At 43.1% G+C, this 20435-nt stretch overlaps 1 protein-coding gene across 1 annotated transcript in view; it reads right to left on the reverse strand.

Moving 5' to 3' along the window:
* The window catches only part of arid3c (AT rich interactive domain 3C (BRIGHT-like)), a 62021-nt gene that overhangs the window by 13164 nt on the left and 28422 nt on the right, over nucleotides 1-20435 (reverse strand). Inside the window, exons 4-5 of the mRNA XM_031740055.2 lie at nucleotides 9241-9424; nucleotides 8371-8615 (exon numbers count right to left, since the gene is read on the reverse strand). Coding sequence (XP_031595915.1) covers nucleotides 8371-8615; nucleotides 9241-9424 — 429 coding nt within the window. The remainder of the gene's footprint in view (nucleotides 1-8370; nucleotides 8616-9240; nucleotides 9425-20435) is intronic.

The following is a 20435-nucleotide window of genomic DNA, read 5'->3' on the forward strand; positions in this document are numbered from 1 at the left end:
AATGGATGGATGGATGGATGGGTAAAAACACGAGTGGAAAGCCAGGACAGTAGATGGGTGCTGGGATTCTGCTGCGATCGGCTAGGTGCTGGTGGCACAGGTGGCTTTCAAGAGGCAGCGGCATCTGCGGAGATGCCGTTGGACTGAGTGCTCACCTTCACCAGATGAAAAGAGTGGAGGCTGGTATCCGAGAGATGACTCAAAGAGACATAGTCCGGTTTAGAGCTGGGCGATATTTCGAGTTTTTTAAAAATATCGATATATTTTTATATGAGATATAAGATGTGACAATATCCTTTATATCGATATAGTCTATGTTACGTTATAACTATACTTGTGGAGCCGCAAGTTTGCCTCTCTTTCGTCCACTTTTGTCTTTACGCAACGTTACTCGACCTCGCCTCTCCTTCACTGAACACAACTCCCCCTCCTCCCCCATTGCTTCACCTGCAGGCAGCGACAAGATGGACAGGGCAAATCTCTCTTAATGAGTTACTGCGCGCATCGCCCGTGCGTGGGGCTGGACGGCGTCAACGTGTTAACGAGCTAGCCACGCTAACGAGCTAGCCACGCTAACGCCATGCACGGCCTGAAATCCTTTCATTCTCTCAAAAGTTGACTGCGCGCCTTTTGTATGAATTCTGGTTGTGCTTGATGACCGCGAACCGATTTTTATGTGATACAGCGCTCAGCAATCTGTCAAAAATGTTTTAGTTCGACTTTGCTAAGCTACGGAGCTGCACCGCTTGATGGATTGTCGGAGCATTACGGCTACCGAGGAGCCTCATGGAGTGATACGTACTGTGCTTCAACGTAATATTACGTAGATTGTGTGTATAAGGACCATAAATGGCTCCTGTTCAGAGACATGGTTACGAAGCTCCAGGCTGTCAGTCACGCAGTAGAAGTTGGGAACAGTTGGTTTTTGGTTTTTGCCCTTTTTCCCCGTCCCTCTTCTCAGCTGTTTTTCTTTCCCTCTTTCTTTCTCCCCTTTCTTTCCACCAGTCAAGTCTGTCCCGTATTCAGCAAGTGAAAATAAAATAAACAATAAAAGGTGAATCAAATGGACCATTACGGCAAGGCTGGGATGGTCCATTTGGTAAAGTAAATCCGTTGGGCATCTTTCTTCGCCTTTAGACAATAATTCTGATGGCAAAAGAACCAAACGGGACAGGTTAAAAAAAAAAAAAAAAAAAAAAAAAAAAAAAAAAGAAGTTGGGAACAGAGCAGCTGTGAAATCTGTCTTTGTTATTATGCTCAGCGTCTATTAGTTTACATTTTGACTGCACAATTGTGAGCTCTTTGTTATGCACAAAAACAACATAGTTTTCTTTTATTTATGGAGCATCATTATTTAATAAATGCTCATAATTTATTTTTGAGTAGTTTTTTTCATGTTCATCTATGCTGTATGTTAATAAAAGTGCCTGTGTGACATCTGGGACACAGCTTTGACTAAGAACTCTCTTTTTGTTCTTACTTTATGGCTTTAAAAAAATATCAAGATATATATCTTATATCGCCATCCAGCTAAAAAATATCGAGATATGAATTTTGGGTCATATCGCCCAGCCCTAGTCTGGTTGATGAAGAAGGTGTGGTATGGGCATATTCTATTCAGGCCAGCTGGGAGCTCTAAGTGGACTGATTAGAAGAAGCAATGCAGCACAGCGTGGCCTCCAATACCTGATGGGTGCTTAGCTGTTCGTCTGAGGATAAAGCCAGAGAACAGACTGACCTTGGCATTGAGTGCAGTGCAGAACTCTCATCAGACTTGTGAAGCGAATGCAGAAGTATTCTGCAGTCAGACACTATGTCCAGAGGGAAGCCGGAAAACATGGTCGGGGAGGAGTTGCATGATCTTTAATGCAGAGGGAAACTTGGGCAGAGCAACAAAGTGAGCATCCTTGGAGAAGTGATCAATAGTAGTAAGTATTGCTGTGTTATCTGCTGCGGGGAGTTGACCAGTGACAAAAGTCAAGAGCTATATGGGACTATGGGTGAGCGGTGTAGGTAGAGGCTTTAAAGAGGACATGAAACACTAAGCCATATAAAGACTTGTTTACATCATGGAACCCTGCTCACAAACCGAAATAGATGTAACTTTTGTAGCTATTTTCTGTTAACCGGAACCGGCCAGTCGATCACTACTTGAACCTTAGCTGGTTCAGGTTTGAGGTGTTCCTTCTCAACAATGTACCGGAAGAAAGAAACTGTGTCAATGTGAAATCTGCACTTCTCTCACTTAACCAGTTTGTTTTTAAGGAGGCACTCAGGATATGGGAGTCATGCTCTTGGAGGGACCAGGAGAAGATCAGGATTTTGTCTACAAAAAAACTAAATGGTTGATGAAATTCTGGAGGACATTGTTCACCAGGGCCTGAAACACAGTGTTAGCATTACCAGATGCTCAAAGTGGCCCAGGTGGATGTTAAGGTTGTCTTCCATTCACCCGCCTCCCTAATCCACACCAGATGATAGGCATTGCAAAGTTCTAGTTTGATGAAAATGGTGGCTCCCTGTAACAGCTTGAAAGCAAATGCCAGTAGAGGCGGTGTATATTTTTTTAACAGTTATTTTGTTCAACCTGAGGAAGTCAATACAGGGCTGCAGGGCTTTGTCTTTCTTCCTGACAACTAAAAATCAAGAACCTAGGGTAGAGGAAGATGATGCCTGCAGCTAATGAGTATTTTTTCATCGCCCACCCCCCGTTCAGGTTTAGACAAGCTATACAGCTGTCTGGTGGAAAGTGAAGCACTGGGAAGGAGGCCTATGGCACAGTCATATGGTCTATGAGGGGGGAGAGATAGTGCCAAATCCTTTCAAAGAACTTCAGCCAGATTGTGTTAAATGGAAAGAGCAGATGGGTCTGGAGATGAGGATGGAGGATCAGAAAACAGTAGGGTTGACCCAGAACCAGTGGAGTAAGTAGTTCTTCAAACAAATATAAACTTTCTTCCTCGGTCTGGTCAACACGCAGAGATAGAGGCGGATCTTATAAGTTATATCAGGAAGTCCATTGAGTGTTACTTGAAGAGCTTCAGAGCCAGAGCGTAAAACTTTGTTCTACCATGGAGTCAGTGAGTGGAGTGTGTGAGAGCAAGTGTATAATGAGAGTTTTGAAGGTATCATGAGCCATGATAGGGAAATGTATTTATTATTTTCGCCTGTCTCCACCATTCCCACCATTACAGACGAGCGCCATTTTTTGGCTGCCAGGGACAAGAATCAATGAAACTGCCTTTCTGGCTCCATTAAAGACGATCACCTGGTGCTAACCTGCTTCTGTGCTCAGAGGGAGAGAGGCAAATGCCACCATGCTCCCCATTTGTCATCGGGTCCCTCTCTCTGCCTCCGGCCATTTCCACAGTATTTCTGCTGAAGGAGAGAGTGAGAGAGTTTCTGTTTCTTCTTTGGTCACAGATGTAGCCATCTTCTCTAATGCACATTGCAATAAGACAATCCAGCGAGGCGGGTAACTCCTTAGCAGCTAACTCATTCTTTAATTCATCGTTTAAACTTTGTAGAAAAACTCTAAAGAACTCTTGTTCTCTAAAGAAATGAACTGGTCCCTCAATGCAATTGACACTCTCTTCTTGACGAGGAGTCTGGGTTCGGGAGTGCCCGATTGTCCTGGAGGGACGTTCCCTGCCGGATACACTATGGATGGGTGGCACTGGGCGAAAGGACACTTTCTCAGGCTGAACACAGGACACACATCCTCACACAAACACACACATGTACACTGACACAGATACACACTCCCCCTCCCCCTCCCTGAATCCCAACGCCTCCCATCCGATGTAGACGGATGTTCAGCATCACTTTAGGATGCGCAGAGTTTACAGCTGTCCTTGATGCTGCTGTGTACATTGGCATATACCCCTGTTGCTTGTATTGTGTTTTATGGTGTTGTGAAGATACATGTGCTTTTCAGTGCTGAGGAGTTTTGGTTTTCTGTTCTCATCCTCATCCCCATTAGAAATCAGGATGAGCTGAGTTTCTTTTTCCTCCTCGACTGCCTTTTTGTGTTGTACATTTCATTGTTTTTATTATGCTACCTGTTCTGACCTGTCTCCCCATTGTGATGTTTGTGTATTGTATTTACGGTCGGAGGAGGTCCAATTTCTCTGGCAGGCAACTGCAAGTGACAAATAAAGGCTTCAATCAATCAATCAATCAATCAGTCAATCAATCAATCAATCAATCAAACTCTTCTGTGGGTCTTCTCCTCCCACCCCGCTTCCTCAGCCACAATCAAAAAATCCAAAAAGTCGGCTACAGTCCGCTTACCTTGTTTCAGGGTAAAAAGACGATGAGCAGCCAGGTCAACATTCAACTCTTTATCAAAAATATTCTAGAATTATGAGATGAATTCTTTAATACAGAGATTAGGGTTATTGTTTAACACAGCTTTAGCCCATTTAAGCACCTTGTCGCAAAAGAAGTCCACAATCTGGAACATGATCATCGTCATGGTAAGCAGGTAGGACTGATTCGCAGGACTGTAATAATAATAATAATAATAATGATAATAACAATAATAAATTTTATTTAAAAAAGCGCCTTTCAAAACGCTCAAGGACACTGCACACAGCAGAATAGAGATAAGCAATAACAACAACAGCATAACAATTTACAAAATTATAAAAATAAATAGTAGAATGGAAAAGCTTATGTGGAATAGGTTATTGTGAACAGGTGGGTTTTGAGTCTAGACTTAAAAAGAGGGAGGGAAGTGATATTTCTTAAATCAGGAACAAGGGAATTTTATGGACAGGATTTCTAGGCGCAGCCAAGTGGCGGAGGGCTTTCACTTCGGTGGCCTCAGAATCTCATCTCTGCTTTTTGCGGATGATGTGGTTCTGTTGGCTTCATCAGGTGAAGGCCTCCAGCTCGCACTGGAACGGTTCGCAGCCGAGTGTGAAGCAGCGGGAATGAGGATCAGCACCTCCAAATCTGAGGCCATGGTTCTCAGCCGGAAAAGGGTGGAGTGCCCACTCCGGGTCGGGGATGAGTTCCTGCCCCAAGTGGAGGAGTTCAAGTATCTCGGGGTCTTGTTCGCGAGTGATGGGAGAAGGAGCCGGAGATCGACAGACGGATTGGTGCTGCGGCTGCAGTGATGCGGACGCTGCACCGGTCCGTCGTGGTGAAGAGGGAGCTGAGTGTAAAAGCGAAGCTCTCAATTTACCGGTCGATCTACGTCCCGACCCTCACCTATGGCCACGAGCTGTGGGTAGTGACCGAAAGAACGAGATCGCGGGTACAAGCGGCAGAAATGAGCTTCCTCCGAAGGGTGGCTGGCCTCTCCCTTAGAGATAGGGTGAGAAGTTCGGCCATCCGGGAGGGGCTCAGAGTAGAGCCGCTGCTCCTCCACATCGAAAGGAGCCAGTTGAGGTGGTTCGGGCATCTGACAAGGATGCCCCTGGGCGCCTCCTGGGTGAGGTGTTCGGGCATGTCCCACCGGGAGGAGGCCCGGGGCAGACCCAGGACGCGCTGGAGAGATTATATCTCTCGGCTGGCCTGGGAACGCCTTTGGTGTTCCCCGGATGAGCTGGAGGAGGTGGCTGGGAGAGGGAGGTCTGGGCTTCTCTGCTTAGGCTGCTGCCCCCGCGACCCGACTTCGGATAAAGCGGATGAGGATGGATGGATGGATGGGAATTCCAAAGACGAGGAGCAGAGCAGCAGAAAGCTCTGCAGCCCATGGTGGCTAGCCGAGGGGAAGGGACGGAAAGTGAAAGAGAGGAAGAGGAACTGAGACACCGAGAAGGAACGGTGATCTGAACCAGGTCAGAGAGGTATGAAGGCGAGAAATGATGAATAGCCTTAAACATATACAAAAGTATCTTGAAATGTATCAATTATTTGATCGGAAGCCAATGAAGCTGCTGCAGAGCAGGGGGGATGTGGTGCATAGGAGCCCGTTCTCACTCCCGAGGCGTAACATCCTGACGTTTTGTCACGTCCTGCGGCGTTCCTGAGGAACGCGAAAGGTGACCTTCCACGTTGTTATGGTACATGGCGGGTTCCAGCCTTGTATTGCAGCCCTAAACCTAACCTTATACCTAAGCCTAACCATAATCTTATTTGTAACCTTATCCATAACCTTATGCCTAACCATAACCATATTCCTAACCTTAACCATAACCGTATCCCTACACCTAAACCTAACCTTATCCCTAAACCTAACCATAACCTTATCCCTAAACCTAACCATGACCTTATTCCTAACCTTAAGCAGCACTTTAGTGACGTGAAATAGTGTTTTCCCAAGCGATTTCTCATGTGTCTGCAGTTTTCCGATGTCGTCACGTAGGAACGCGTTGGGTGGCCAAAAACGTAATATGTTGACGATTTGTCACCTAGCGTAAAATGTTACGCTTTGGGAGTGAGAATGTGTTGTGCATAGAAGGGGTCCCGGTGATAACACGAGCAGCAGAGTTCTGGACACGTTGAAGCTGATGGATAGATTTTTGACTAAGACCAAAAAGAAGAGAGTTGCAGTAATCGATCCGTGAAGTGACCAGGCTATGAACAAGAATGGCAGTGGCATGTGGGGAGAGAAAAGGACGGAGGCGACTAATGTTACAGAGTTGGAAATGTGCAGACCGAGTGATGTTATTGATGTGTGAGTTAAAAGATACTATCAAGGATGACACCCAGACTTTTCACACATGGAGAAACTCTTGGAGTTATTGATTGTAATAGAAACGCTATTAGTTCTGGATAGTGTTGATTTAGTGCCTCCCAGGAGAAGCTCTGATTTGTTACCATTGAATTTGAGAAAATTGGAAGAGAACCATGAATTTAGTTCGACTAAACAGAGGGTGAGGGAGGACGGGAGGAGAGCAGAATCAGGGTTAGTGGACAAATAAAGCTGGCAGCATAACAGTGAAACTGAATACTGTATTTACGAAAAATGTGTCCAAGCGGAAGAAGGTAGATAATGAAAAGAAGGGGCCCAGGACAGATCCCTGAGGCACGCCCGCGACCAGAGGGCTGAGAAGTGAAGGATTTGAGTCGAAAAAACTGAGTGCGATCAGACAAGTGTGATTTAAACCAGGGTAGTGGAGTATGGGAGAGACCGATGGAGGCTAGCCTACTGAGGAGAATTGAGTGAGAGATAGTACGAAAAGCAGCACTCAGATCGAGGAGAAAAAGAATGGAGAGTAAACCAGAGTCAGCTGCCATGAGAAGATCATTGGTTATTTTTATTAGCGCTGTTTCAGTGCTATGGAAGGGGCGAAAACCTGACTGGAACTGTTAATATAAATTATTGTTAGTTAAGTATGAGTGGAGTTGTGTGGCAACTATCTTTTTGAGAATTTTTGATAGATATGGTAAATTGGAGACAGAACAAAAATTATCAAAATTATTGGGATCTCAGCCTGTTTTTTTCAGCATTGTGGTGATTACAGCAACTTTGAAGATGGCAGGAACAGTTCCAGTGGTAAGTGTAGAGTAGATGATAGCAAATATGAGGGGAAGCAGAGAGGAATGGGGTCTAGCTGAAAAGTAAAAGGTTTTGACTTACAGATGAAATATGAAATATCAGTGACAGAGGGAAGTTGGAAAGCAGAAAAACACTGTAGTTCAGTGCGTTTATTTACAGTAAATATATTCACACATCACTCTCTCAAGTAACGGTTGGCTCACCACACACTAGGGAAGGAAATCCAAGAATCTGCGTAGGCGAAACACGTGATATGTTTCCAGGGGCATCAGAGGCAGGGCAAACAGAAAGAGCTAGAGATGCGACGCACTGTGTCGAGGTTTCAGAGCATGTGTCGAGAAATCCAGAAGTAAGAAGTTACGAAGTATCAAGGTTTGCTTTAAGGGCAAGTGACGTCACTGATGATTCCTGATGCTGTTTCAGAAGGTAGCCTAAGTGTTGGCGTGATTTATGAATCAAACCCAGTGGATTCACAGTAATTGTCTGTGGTTGTGGTTGTGTTGGCATTTCAACTGGAGCAAAGCATGTAGCATGCTTTCTTGGAACCTAATGAAAGGACAACAGTTTCTCCTTTATGGCAACACTTTGAGCTGATCCCTCTCAATAAACATATAATATAATACTCACAAGTTGATTTTTTATTTTGTGTTTTTGTGTGTGTGTGCTGGGTGGGGGTGGGGGTTTGTTGTGTCAAGCAACAACACCAGGTGTATGACTGTGATCCAGACAGATGTGCATATAAGAGATAAACATCATAGCATAACAAATTAGGAAAAGAGCACATGAAAAAACAGCAACATCAGGTCCTTGAGCTATAACTAATGTTGAATAAACGATGCAGTAGAAAGCAGGAAATAAAATGTATAAAATGACGGTAAAATCTAGTTACCATCTTATACCTTGCTGTTGTCTCTTACCTTTCTTGATCACAGGAACCTGGGAGATTTGGCCACTGTTGTGAGTAGGAATGGGTAGGTGGGACATCTGTATCTTTGGTGAGGACAGAAGGCTTTGGCTTCCCACAAGAGAGCAGTTCAAGATGGCTGAGCCATAACTCTGCCTTCGGCCTTCGCGGCGGTTGCTGTCAATAGCTGCCTGAAGCTCGCCAGGGGAGCTCAATCCCCGCTTTTCACATTCATATGGGTAGAGGTACTTCATATACCTGCAAAGAAGATGCTAATGATTTCCTGATTTTTTGTGACTATTTTTTAAATTGTTTTTGTTTTAATGTTACATATTTTGTTGAGAAAGGTGGGACTGAATGAGACTGAAGTCCCCCCAGCTTACCTTTCATTACATCTGAGAGAAGCTCAAGGACCTGATGTCCTTTTATTTTTACAGTGATACAGAGTGTGTGTGTGTTTGTGTGTGTGTGATACAAGGACCGGAGGGGGGAGTAAGTGGGACATTAAGGATCCACTAATCTAAAATAATCTCTGAATTTAACATATTTGATTTTAAAAAGACGTCATATTGACTATATTTTGATTGCAAACACAAAGTTTTATAGAGGAAAAGTGAGAAGAGGTGATTAAGTAGATAAAAATCATTTTGAAATGAATATGAATGAATATTCTTGTTGAGGCAACAGTGTATATCACCTGGCTAAACATTTATGACCAAATAATCCTTTTTTTTTTCTTTTTATCAAGGAAAATAAAAAATACACAATAAATCTAAAATTCACTTGTTAAAATAAGCAAAAATAATAAAAAAAAAAAAATATATATATCATGAATTGGTCATCCAGAGTTCCCAGATGACCGGTAAGCTGTTCTTATACTCACTGTGTTCGGAGAGTGAAAGCTGCACTGGTAATAGAGGTAGGGAGGTTAAGGCCTTTGGTGATCTCCCGCCATATTTTCTTATTGATGACTTCCACTAAGCCGCCTTTTTCTGTAACAAGCTTGTAGAGCATGTAGAGATCCAACACCTGCTTGGCCATGATAGGAATCCGATTCACTGGAGTTCCTGCAGAAAGCAAACACTATTTTCACAATCAATTCCATTAACTGAGGTTCCTACTATCGATACGTGTCTGTACCTTCTTATTTATCACAACCCAGTAAAATGTCTGACAGGAACATGAAATATAACATAAAAGAAAGGTTTTTTTTAAAGTCTGATATGTGCACATTCACTCGAAATGTAACACTGTTTTAGTCTTGCATACATGGGAACAAAGTGTTTGATCCCCTACTGAGTTCATAATTTTAACTACCTACAAAGAAATGAGCAGTCTATTATTTCAACAGATGGAGTTCTTAATCATGAAAGACATTCCTGACGGGACAAAGACAGGATAAAGACATACTTTGGAAGACAGCCACAGGTCAGCAATAACAAATGATTAAATTCAAAGAGGAGTGGTCAAAGGAGTTTGCAAAGAAAAGCATCTGGACTTCTTTAAGTTGCTTGAAGACGTTTCACCTCTCATCCGAGAAGCTTCTTCAGTTCTAAGGTCAAATGGCCGAGAGTCCCAGATTTAAACCCAGTGGGAGTATCCCCCCAAAGAGGGACAAAGGACCCCTGGTGATCCTCTAATCACATGCGCCAAGGTGTGAAAGCGGTGTGGTACCTAATCAGCCAGGGTTTCGGGTGAGCTCATTGTGAAACCTGGCCCCACCTTGTCATGTGAATTCCTGAGGTCAGATGGCCCAGGATGTGAGTGGGCGTTAAGGCGTCTGGGGAGGGAACTCAAAACTGGATTATAGATGGCAGACAGTTGGTGTCGTAAACCACCGCCTCTGTTCAAAGATGGTCGCTCACAGTGGACATAGATGGCCTCTTTCACTCCTCTTTCAAACCATCTGTCCTCTCTGTCCAATATGTGAACATTGGCATCCTCGAAAGAGTGACCTTTATCCTTAAGATGCAGATGGACTGCTGAGTCTTGTCCTGTGGAGGTGGCTCTTCTATGTTGTGCCATGCGCTTGTGGAGTGGCTGTTTGGTCTCTCCAATGTAGAGGTCCGGGCATTCCTCGCTGCACTGTACAGCATACACCACGTTGTTCAGTCTGTGTTTTGGAGTTTTGTCCGGTAAACTTCGATGTTGAGGTTGCCATTATCTTCAATGTGCACGGCGCAGTCCAGGAAAGGCAAACAGTTATCCTTTGTGTCTTCCCTCGAAGTTTACCTGAAGCCCACACACACAGACCAGTACCTCCTCTTTGACTCCCATCACCCTCTGGAACACAAACTTGGAGTAATTAGGACCCTACACCACCGGGCAGAACATGTTCCCTCTAAGCCTGAAGGGAAAAAGAAGGAACACACACATGTAAAGGAAGCACTCAAAACATGTGGTTATCCTAACTGGGCGTTCATAAAGTCAGCAAAGAGGCACAGAAAAGAAGATCAGACACCAGCGAGGGAGGATAAGAAAGACAGACGCAACAACGTTGTCATCCCCTATGTAGCCGGTGTATCAGAGAAACTCAGGAGAGTTTTCTCCAAGCACGACATCCCAGTGTACTTCAGACCCAGCAACACACTCAGACAGAAACTGGTTCACCCGAAAGACAAAACTCCAAAACACAGACTTAACAACGTGGTGTATGCTGTACAGTGCAGCGAGGAATGCCCAGACCTCTACATTGGAGAGACCAAACAGCCACTTCACAAGCGCATGGCACAACATAGAAGAGCCACCTCCACTGGACAAGACTCAGCAGTCCATCTGCATCTTAAGGATAAAGGTCACTCTTTCGAGGATGCCAATGTTCACATTTTGGACAGAGAGGACAGATGGTTTGAAAGAGGAGTGAAAGAGGCCATCTATGTCCACTGTGAGCGACCATCTTTGAACAGAGGCGGTGGTTTACGACACCAACTGTCTGCCATCTATAATCCAGTTTTGAGTTCCCTCCCCAGACGCCTTAACGCCCACTCACATCCTGAGCCATCTGACCTCAGGAATTCACATGACAAGGTGTGGCCAGGTTTCACAATGAGCTCACCCGAAACCCTGGCTGATTAGGTACCACACCCGCTTTCACACCTTGGCTCATGTGATTAGAGGATCACCAGGGGGTCCTTTGTCCCTCTTTGGGGGAAAACTCCCACTGGGTTTAAATCTGGGACTCTCGGCCATTTGACCTTAGAACTGAAGAAGCTTCTCGGATGAGAGGTGAAACGTCTTCAAGCAACTTAAAGAAGTCCAGATGCTTTTCTTTGCAAACTCCTTTGACTACGATGACCTGGATGACTGAGAACCTTCACAGACATATTCAAAGAGGTGTATAAACACAAATAGTAAAAAGAGGCAAGCGGAGAAGAAACACTCATTATGGGAATCCCCCAGCAGCCGAGGCCTATTACAGAGGGCTCAGGAAAACCTGATCCAGCCCTATTCCACTTTTATTGACATGGAAAATTTTAAGATTAAGCTTAAAAATAGAGAGGGCGTCTTCCTCCCGAATCCAAACTGGGAACTGGTTCCACCAAAAGGGTCTGAAAGCTGAAGGCTCTGCCTCCCTCCTACTTTTAAATATCCTAGAATCAATAAGTAAGCCGCAGTGTGAGAGCAAACCTTTTTGTTGGTGTGATATGAAGTTTTAAAGAAAAGATAATTATTTTATCTGAGCTGAGCACTAAATCAGATAAAAAGTCTGAGAAGTCAGAGAGAAACTCTGTGTAAGGCCCAGGTGGACGATAGATGATAACAAGTAAGACTGGTTTCTGAGTTTTACAGCTGTGATGGACGAGGCTAAGCATCAGGCTTTCAAATGAATTAAAAGTCTGTCTGGGTCTTTGGTTGATTGATAGGCTGGTGTGAGGATTAGAGCCACTGGGGGAAAAAAAATTGGGATGACTTTTCCCCCCCAGAATCTGAGAAAAATGTCAGACTTTTTTTTTCAGAATTCTGACTTTAATCTCAAAATTCTGAGAATAGGATGTCCTCATTTTTTTATCTTTCCAGTGGCTCTAATCCTTGTCCATAGAAATAAGACGGTATTTATAAAATTGAATACACAGGTAAGGTAACCAAAAACACCCCTGTGTGTTGTAACAGAAACAGGAAGTGATACTGTACCACAAACACAGCCAACTCCCCACCATCAACCGGATGCGGTTGGCTCAGGACAATCTCCTGGGCAGCAGCTAAGGATGGCTAAGCTACCTTTGTCCACACAGACTGCATGGGCTAAGCTATTAGCCTAGGTGTTATCTTTCTGCAGCTGCACTGCTTACAGTAAAGCTATTGAATCCATAAAGATGCAATGAGTAAATATTATAAATAGAATCTGCAGGTGCTTCTGTCATGTGTAGGCTGTGTGCAGGCAGGAGTGGTGGTAAGGAGGACCCAAAGTGCAGACTCACGCAGGCGAAATAATGCAGTCAAAATAGCTTTATTGCTGAACATAAAATAACTAGACTGAAAATACAAATAAACTAAAGTAGCAGGCAGACAGACAAAACACACAGCATGGGATGATGGCGATCACGACACAAACAAAGGAAAACACAGGGCTTAAATGCACAGAGGGAGCAATTAGGGAATGGGAAACAGGAGGGAAACACGGCTGGGGCAAATCAGGGCTAACGAGACAAGGGAAGCAAAACCTGATACAATAACCTGAGTCAATTAAAGTAAAACAGGAAACACAGAGACACGGACTTGACAAGGGGATACAGCAGACAGGGGAGACAGAGCAACTACAAAACACAGACAGAAACCAGAAAACAAACACTAACAAAGAAGCCAAAAGACTAGAAATGATAAATAATATCAAAATCAAAGTTCAATAATAATTAGGGATGGGTATCGAAACCCGGTTCTTGTTGAGAACCGGTTCCCACTGTTTCAATTCTGTGGAATTGTTTGCCATTTTTGCAAACGATTCCCGTATCGATTCCAGTCGCCCCGAATGACGTCACCACGTTGCGGAGCGTCATTTACCTGGCAGGGCGCCTAAGCGGCTCAAACGCTCAAAAGTTTGGTTATACTTTACGAGAACGGATGACAACAGGGCAACTTGCAATACTTGCAAAGTAGATATTTCATTTAAGGGAGGAAACACTACAAATATGCAAAAGCATTTGCTCACAAAACACGCGATGACCTTAAATGAATGTCGTGTTTTTAATTCTGCTCCGGACTCGTGAATCTCAACCCAGCAGCAGCGGTAACGTTTGCACGTCCTCTCCCGTTAATACAGCAGGTAAATAATCAACTAACAGTGCATATTATGTTAGCGCGATCTGCCTTATTGCAAAACCTGCCATTACTGTGCATTTAGGTGACCATGATGAGACAGACAGAGTCTGGCTGGCAGTTCTCGCTGCAGTCTACCGGTAGCGTCTCCTTTCAGGCCAGGATAGACGAATGTCACCGAGCAGTGACTAAGTTTGTGGTCAAAGGCTTGCACCCATTTGCACAGCAGATGCCCCGATATTTAGTAAGTGAATGTGTTTAATTGTAGGCAGGGGCATTACTGGATATTCTTGTGTAATTGCTACAGAATAATTTATGTTATACTTTGTTATTGCTACAGAAGAATATTTATTTTATTATTTTACATTTACAACTTTTTTTTCCTGGGGACCCTGTGACACCCCATTGAAGAGCCGTAGGCTGTGGATCTCTTAAGATCTCACTGTTGGGTTTGTAAGGCCATGTTACGCCTAAATTTCTATCTTGTTCAAAGAGAAGATATAAAACAAAGTTCTAAGCTAATCGACCTTAGTGCTCTCCTTTTTTAAAAATAAGAATCGATAAGAGAATCAATAAAGAATCGAATCGTTAAACAGAATCGAAAATGGAATCGAAATCGTGAAAATCTTATCAATACCCATCCCTAATAATAATGCAAAATAGAAAAAATCATTCTAACTACCAGAAACCTCGAAGCACAGGCCGAGGGGGCGGTGTGGCAGCAATTTTTCACACCAGCCTATTAATCAACCACAGACCCAGAGAGACTTTTAATTCATTTGAAAGCCTGATGCTTAGCCTCGTCCACCCCAGCTGTAAAACTCAGAAACCAGTCTTACTTGTTATCATCTATCGTCCACCTGGGCCTTACACAGAGTTTCTCTCTGATTTCTCAGACTTTTTATCTGATTTAGTGCTCAGCTCAGATAAAATAATTATTGTGGGTGATTTTAACATCCATGTAGATGCTAAAAATGAATGTAAAAGAACCCACCCACCACTTTAGTCACACTCTAGATCTTGTTTTAACATATGGCATAGAAACTGAACATTTAACAGTGTTTCCTGAAAACCCTCTGCTGTCTGATCATTTCCTGAATGATCCAACCCTGTACCAACACAGAGCAGAGCAGCTACCTGAACGCTACTCCAACAGAGGTCGATTATCTTGTTAGTCTTGTTAAAAAAATTACCAATAATCATCCCACAGATGTAATATTATCTACAGCTACTTTCAGTACCATTGATATTCATTTAGACTCTTTTTCTCCAATTGATCTTTCTGAGTTAACTTCAATAATTACTTCCTCCAAACCATCAACGTGTCTTTTAGACCCCATTCCTACAAAACTGCTCAAAGAAGTCCTGCCATTAATTAATGCTTCAATCTTAAATATGATCAACCTATCTCTAATAATCGGCTATGTACCACAGGCCTTCAAGCTGGCTGTAGTTAAACCTTTACTTAAAAAGCATCTCTAGACCCAGCTGTCTTAGCTAATTATAGGCCAATCTCCAACCTTCCTTTCATATCAAACATCCTTGAAAGAGTAGTTGTCAAACAGCTAACAGATCATCTGCAGAGGAATGGCTTATTTGAAGAGTTTCAGTCAGGTTTCAGAGCTCATCACAGCACAGAAACAGCTTTAGTGAAGGTTACAAATGATCTTCTTATGGCCTCTGACAGTGGACTCATCTCTGTGCTTGTCCTGCTAGACCTCAGTGCAGCGTTCGATACTGTTGACCATAATATCCTATTAGAGCGATTAGAACATGCTGTAGGTATTACAGGTACTGCACTGCAGTGGTTTGTATCATATCTATCTAATAGACTCCAATTTGTACATGTAAATGGAGAGTCCTCTTCACACACTAAGGTCAATTATGGTGTTCCACAGGGTTCAGTGCTAGGACCAATTCTGTTTACATTATACATGCTTCCTTAGGCAGCATCATTAGAAGACATAGCCCAAATTTTCACTGCTATGCAGATGACACGCAGCTCTATCTATCCATGAAGCCAGGTAACACACACCAATTAGTTAAACTGCAGGAATGTCTTAAAGACATAAAGACCTGGATGGCCGCTAACTTTCTGCTTCTTAATTCAGATCAAACTGAGGTTATTGTACTCGGCCCTGAAAATCTTAGAAATATGGTATCTAAGCAGATTCTTACTCTGGATGGCATTACCTTGGCCTCCAGTAACACTGTGAGGAACCTTGAGTCATTTTTTGACCAGGACATGTCCTTCAATGCACATATTAAACAAATATGTAAGACTGCTTTCTTCCATTTGTGCAACATCTCTAAAGTTAGAAATATCCTGTCTCAGAGTGATGCTGAAAAACTAGTTCATGCATTTATTACTTCCAGGCTGGACTACTGTAATTCTTTATTATCAGGATGTCCTAAAAACTCGCTGAAAAGCCTTCAGCTGATCCAAAATGCTGCAGCAAGAGTCCTGACAGGGACTAGAAAGAGAGAGCAGATTTCTCCCGTTTTGGCTTCCCTTCATTGGCTTCCTGTTAAATCCAGAATTCAAAATCCTGCTCCTCACATACAAGGTCTTAAATAATCAGGCCCCATCTTATCTTAATGACCTTGTAGTACCATATCACCCTATTAGAGCACTTTGCTCTCGCATTGCAGGCCTACTTGTTGTTCCTAGAGTATTTAAAAGTAGAATGGGAGGCAGAGCCTTCAGTTTTCAGGCCCCTCTTCTGTGGAACCAGCTTCCAGTTTGGATTCAGGAGACAGACACTATCTCTACTTTCAAGATTAGGCTTCAAACTTTCCTTTTTGCTAAAGCATATAGTTAGGGCTGGACCAGATGACCCTGAATCCTCCCTTAGTTATGCTGCAATAAGTGTAGGCTGCTGCATTGAATCGTACTTGTTATTAATCTCTGTCTCTCTTCCACAGCATGTCTTTATCCTGTTTTTCTTCTCTCACCCCAACCGGAATACCTGGTAGAGTGCTCAGAGCCTGCACCGACCAGCTGGCTCCTGTTCACCAGACTATTCAACCTCTCCCTGACACATGCCTCTGTCCCTCACTGCCTGAAATCATCAACAATAGACCCAGTCCCCAAGTCCACCACCATCAGCAGCCTCAGTGACTACAGACCCATTGCACTGACTCCAGTGGTTGCAAAGTGCTTCGAGAAGCTGGTCCTAAAACACATAAAGGACTGCCTCCCTCCCAGCTTCGACCCCCACCAGTTTGCCTATAAGGCAAACAGGTCCACAGAGGATGCAATTTCCACTCCGCTCTGCATCACCTGGAGAATCCTGGGACTTCAGTAAGGATGCTCTTCATTGATTTCAGCTCGGCCTTCAATACCATCATCCCAGACATTCTTATAGACAAGCTGGTAAACTTGGACTCCCCCCCACCTCCACATGTGCATGGATCAGAAACTTCCTCACAGACCGTTCACAATCAGTCACGGTTGGCAACCAGAGATCATCCATCCTGTCACTCAGCACTGGCTCACCACAGGGATGTGTGCTGAGTCCACTCTTATACACCATCTACACCAGTGACTGCACCCCCATGCACCCCTGCAACATCAACATCATCATCTAATTTGCAGACGACACCACTCTGATGGGGCTCATCACCAACGATGATGACACTGCCTACAGAGATGCGGTCCAGCGACTGTCAGAATGGTGTAGCTACAATAACCTCAACCTAAACACCAAGAAAACAAAGGAAGCGGTCATGGACATCTGCAAGACAAGAACTGATCCCCCTCCCCTTTCCATAAAAGGTGACTATGTGTCCTCCTTTAAGTTCCTCGGCCCCACATATCTGAGGACCTATCTTGGTCCACAAACACATCATCCCTAGTGAAGAAAGCCCAGCAGCGCCTCCATTTCCTAAGGGTTCTGAGATGGAACAGGCTGCAGACTGAACTCCTAGTGTCCTTCTACTGTGCCACTATCGAGAGTGTGCTGGTGCACGCCATCCCTGTGTGGTACCCTGGTTGCACAACAGCTGAAAAGAAGAGACTACAGAGGGTCATCAGAACTGCAGAGAAGGTGACTGGCTGTCCACTCCCCTCCCTGGACTTAATTGCCAGCTCAAGATGTCTCTCCAGAGCCAGGGCAATTATAAAGGACCACCTATGTCCTTGATCATCTATGTGCAATATCTCAGTCTTTCCATGTTCTGTGCAATATATATATATATTTTTTTATTGGCTCATGTGCAATATCTTTGGTATGCACAATATTTTTCGGTCCTGTGCAATATTCTGATCTCAGTAGAATTACCATCTCCACCCTAAAGGACCATAGCCCCTCCACCCTTATTTATTCATTTATTATACTATATAACTGCTCTTGTATACAATGTTTCTGTTTCAATGTTTCTTATGCATACTCCATGTATATAGTTTCACTCACATATATGTATACATATACACCTTTGTGGTCCAGCTACCCAATTTCGCTGAGCAAGAAACTGCACAATGACAATAAAAAACTCTAAGTCTCTAAGTCTAACATGGGGAGAAAATGACAACCAGTGCAATTATTCACTGGAAGTCAAATAAATTTACCCTACACAAGAAAAAATGGTAATGATGTCATAACTGCTGGGCCCACAGTCACCAAGAAAACCAGTGTTAACACAATAAGCCATTACAGTTTCAAATCCCACAGTGCCAGTTAGGTACTCCTGGTCACCAATCCCAATATTCAGGTTTAATAATTTCAGGCCTAAATTATTGTGACGACACTTGGAAAAGTATAATGTGGTTAGACGACATCAAACTCTAACATTTACCTCTGTGGTGCAGCGTACACTCCTTTAACAACACTAAAGACACATCGATTGTGAAATGTTAGTAATATTGTCATAATTAACATATTTATTTATTTATATTTATTTGTGAGATGTTTGATCAGGAAAATAGGTTTTAGATTACTTTGACTGATGCTCCTTTTTCATTTTTTTTTTATCAATGTTTTACACAATGTTACAACTTTTCGGGGGAAACAGTGTTGTATGTAATAGGCATGAATTATAAGAAAAAAACATTAACATGAGAGAAAAACAACAACAGAATAACAGATAAATGAAAACTTTACAAATATACTCCAGACAAAAAGCAACCTGTGCCCTTATTAGCAAAATAAAAGGGCTCTGATAATAATTTCTATCTGCATTTATTGTTGGGTGTAAAGAGAATAGCTAATTCTTTGTAAAGACTCCAAAGTGGTTGACCCTGAGATAATTAACCTGCATTTTGCTGACAGAGTTCCATTGTGGCCATTGGATTTACCATAATAGTGATCAATAGCTGCAGAAGTATAGTGCAAACAACAGCAGTGGGCCCTATACAGTGAAAGGGAAGAAAGCTCTGAAGTATCATCTTAGGTGGTAAAGCCACATCAATTAAGGCCAGTAATTACGGCTTCATTTTGTGTTGATGGCATGTGAATGAATGAGACACTATTAAAGAAAAGATTGATGTTTCCCTCTCCACACAAGACAATAGTGGCAGTAATTCTGAAAGGTGCAGAGCCTGGAGATCACTCTGAGTTAACTAAAGTGCAGAAAAGGCTTCATGCAGACAAAAAGTGATTTCTATATCAAAGATAGCTCAAAATCAGGACTCTTTGTTTGGCTAAAAAAGCAGAATCAGCGCCTCGTGTATGAGTAAATGTTGACTCACCCAGGGTCGTTTTTACTTTGAAACGTAAAACACAAAACGTCCTCCGGATTCACTGATTCTCAGCTGAGATGTTTTATTTCCTGAGACCATCACGGCTATGTGCTCTGATGTTGCAATGTTACATGAGGTGTTTTTCACTGGTTTATGTGCCTTTAAAACAGAACGATGCTGACTCTATACAGACTTTAACTGAGTAAAGGAACTAAAAGCATGAATGGCTCCAAAGTTCCTGAATTTTAATTAAAATAAGAAAGAGGTGATTGTGGTGTCACTGGTGGGTGTTGTCCTGTACACAGGGAGCCTCTGGCACACTATTTAAAGCCTGTCACCATTTAATGTCACAAAGCTGGATTTTAGGATGGACAGTGATGTGATAGATCAGTGCGATGGTAACACACAGCGTCTTTGACCTGACACAACCGGTGAAGACAAAAAACATGTTGTCAGATCATTCTAAAATAGTAATCCATGCCTTTATCATGGTAGGTAGATTACTTTGTATTGGTGTTAGCCACACAGCTGTGAACTGCTACACAGAAAAGGAAACATATTGGTCCAGTTTAATTCTCAGTGGATAACTTTAGAATTCATTTTAAAATTGTTTACAAGTCATTGAACAGCCTTGCCAACCCGATCTCTTTGGGCTGCGACACCTGAGCTTCTGTTCCCGGTTGGTCAGATCAGCTGACCGGCTGCTCTTGAATGAGGACACAGCAGAGATCCAGATTCTTCCGTCATGGTGCCGTTACACATTAGAGAGGCCTCCTCACTGCTGATTTATCTTAAGACCCACCTCTTCTGTGTGGCTTTGGTGATTTTTGTTATAACGTTGATTCTATTTATTTAGAATTTTTTTTATTTATTTCATTTTTATTTTATTCTACTGTATTTGTATTCCTGTGTTCAGCCCTGTGGTCAGGGGTTGCTGTTTTTAAATTGCTGTATACATAGCACTGGCTTTGCTTGGCTACACACTCCCCTACATCTATATACACATATGTGTTTCAGTATTGCAGTAATACATGAATACATATTTCAGAGGGGATTTATAACACAATACAGTTTACACAAAGAAGCCCACAGTGTAACTTCACAATAATTTCTCTACTCCACAGTGTGTATGTCGCCCCGTCTCG

Source organism: Oreochromis aureus, linkage group 12, assembly GCF_013358895.1.
Source record: "Oreochromis aureus strain Israel breed Guangdong linkage group 12, ZZ_aureus, whole genome shotgun sequence".
Lineage (NCBI taxonomy): Eukaryota > Metazoa > Chordata > Actinopteri > Cichliformes > Cichlidae > Oreochromis > Oreochromis aureus.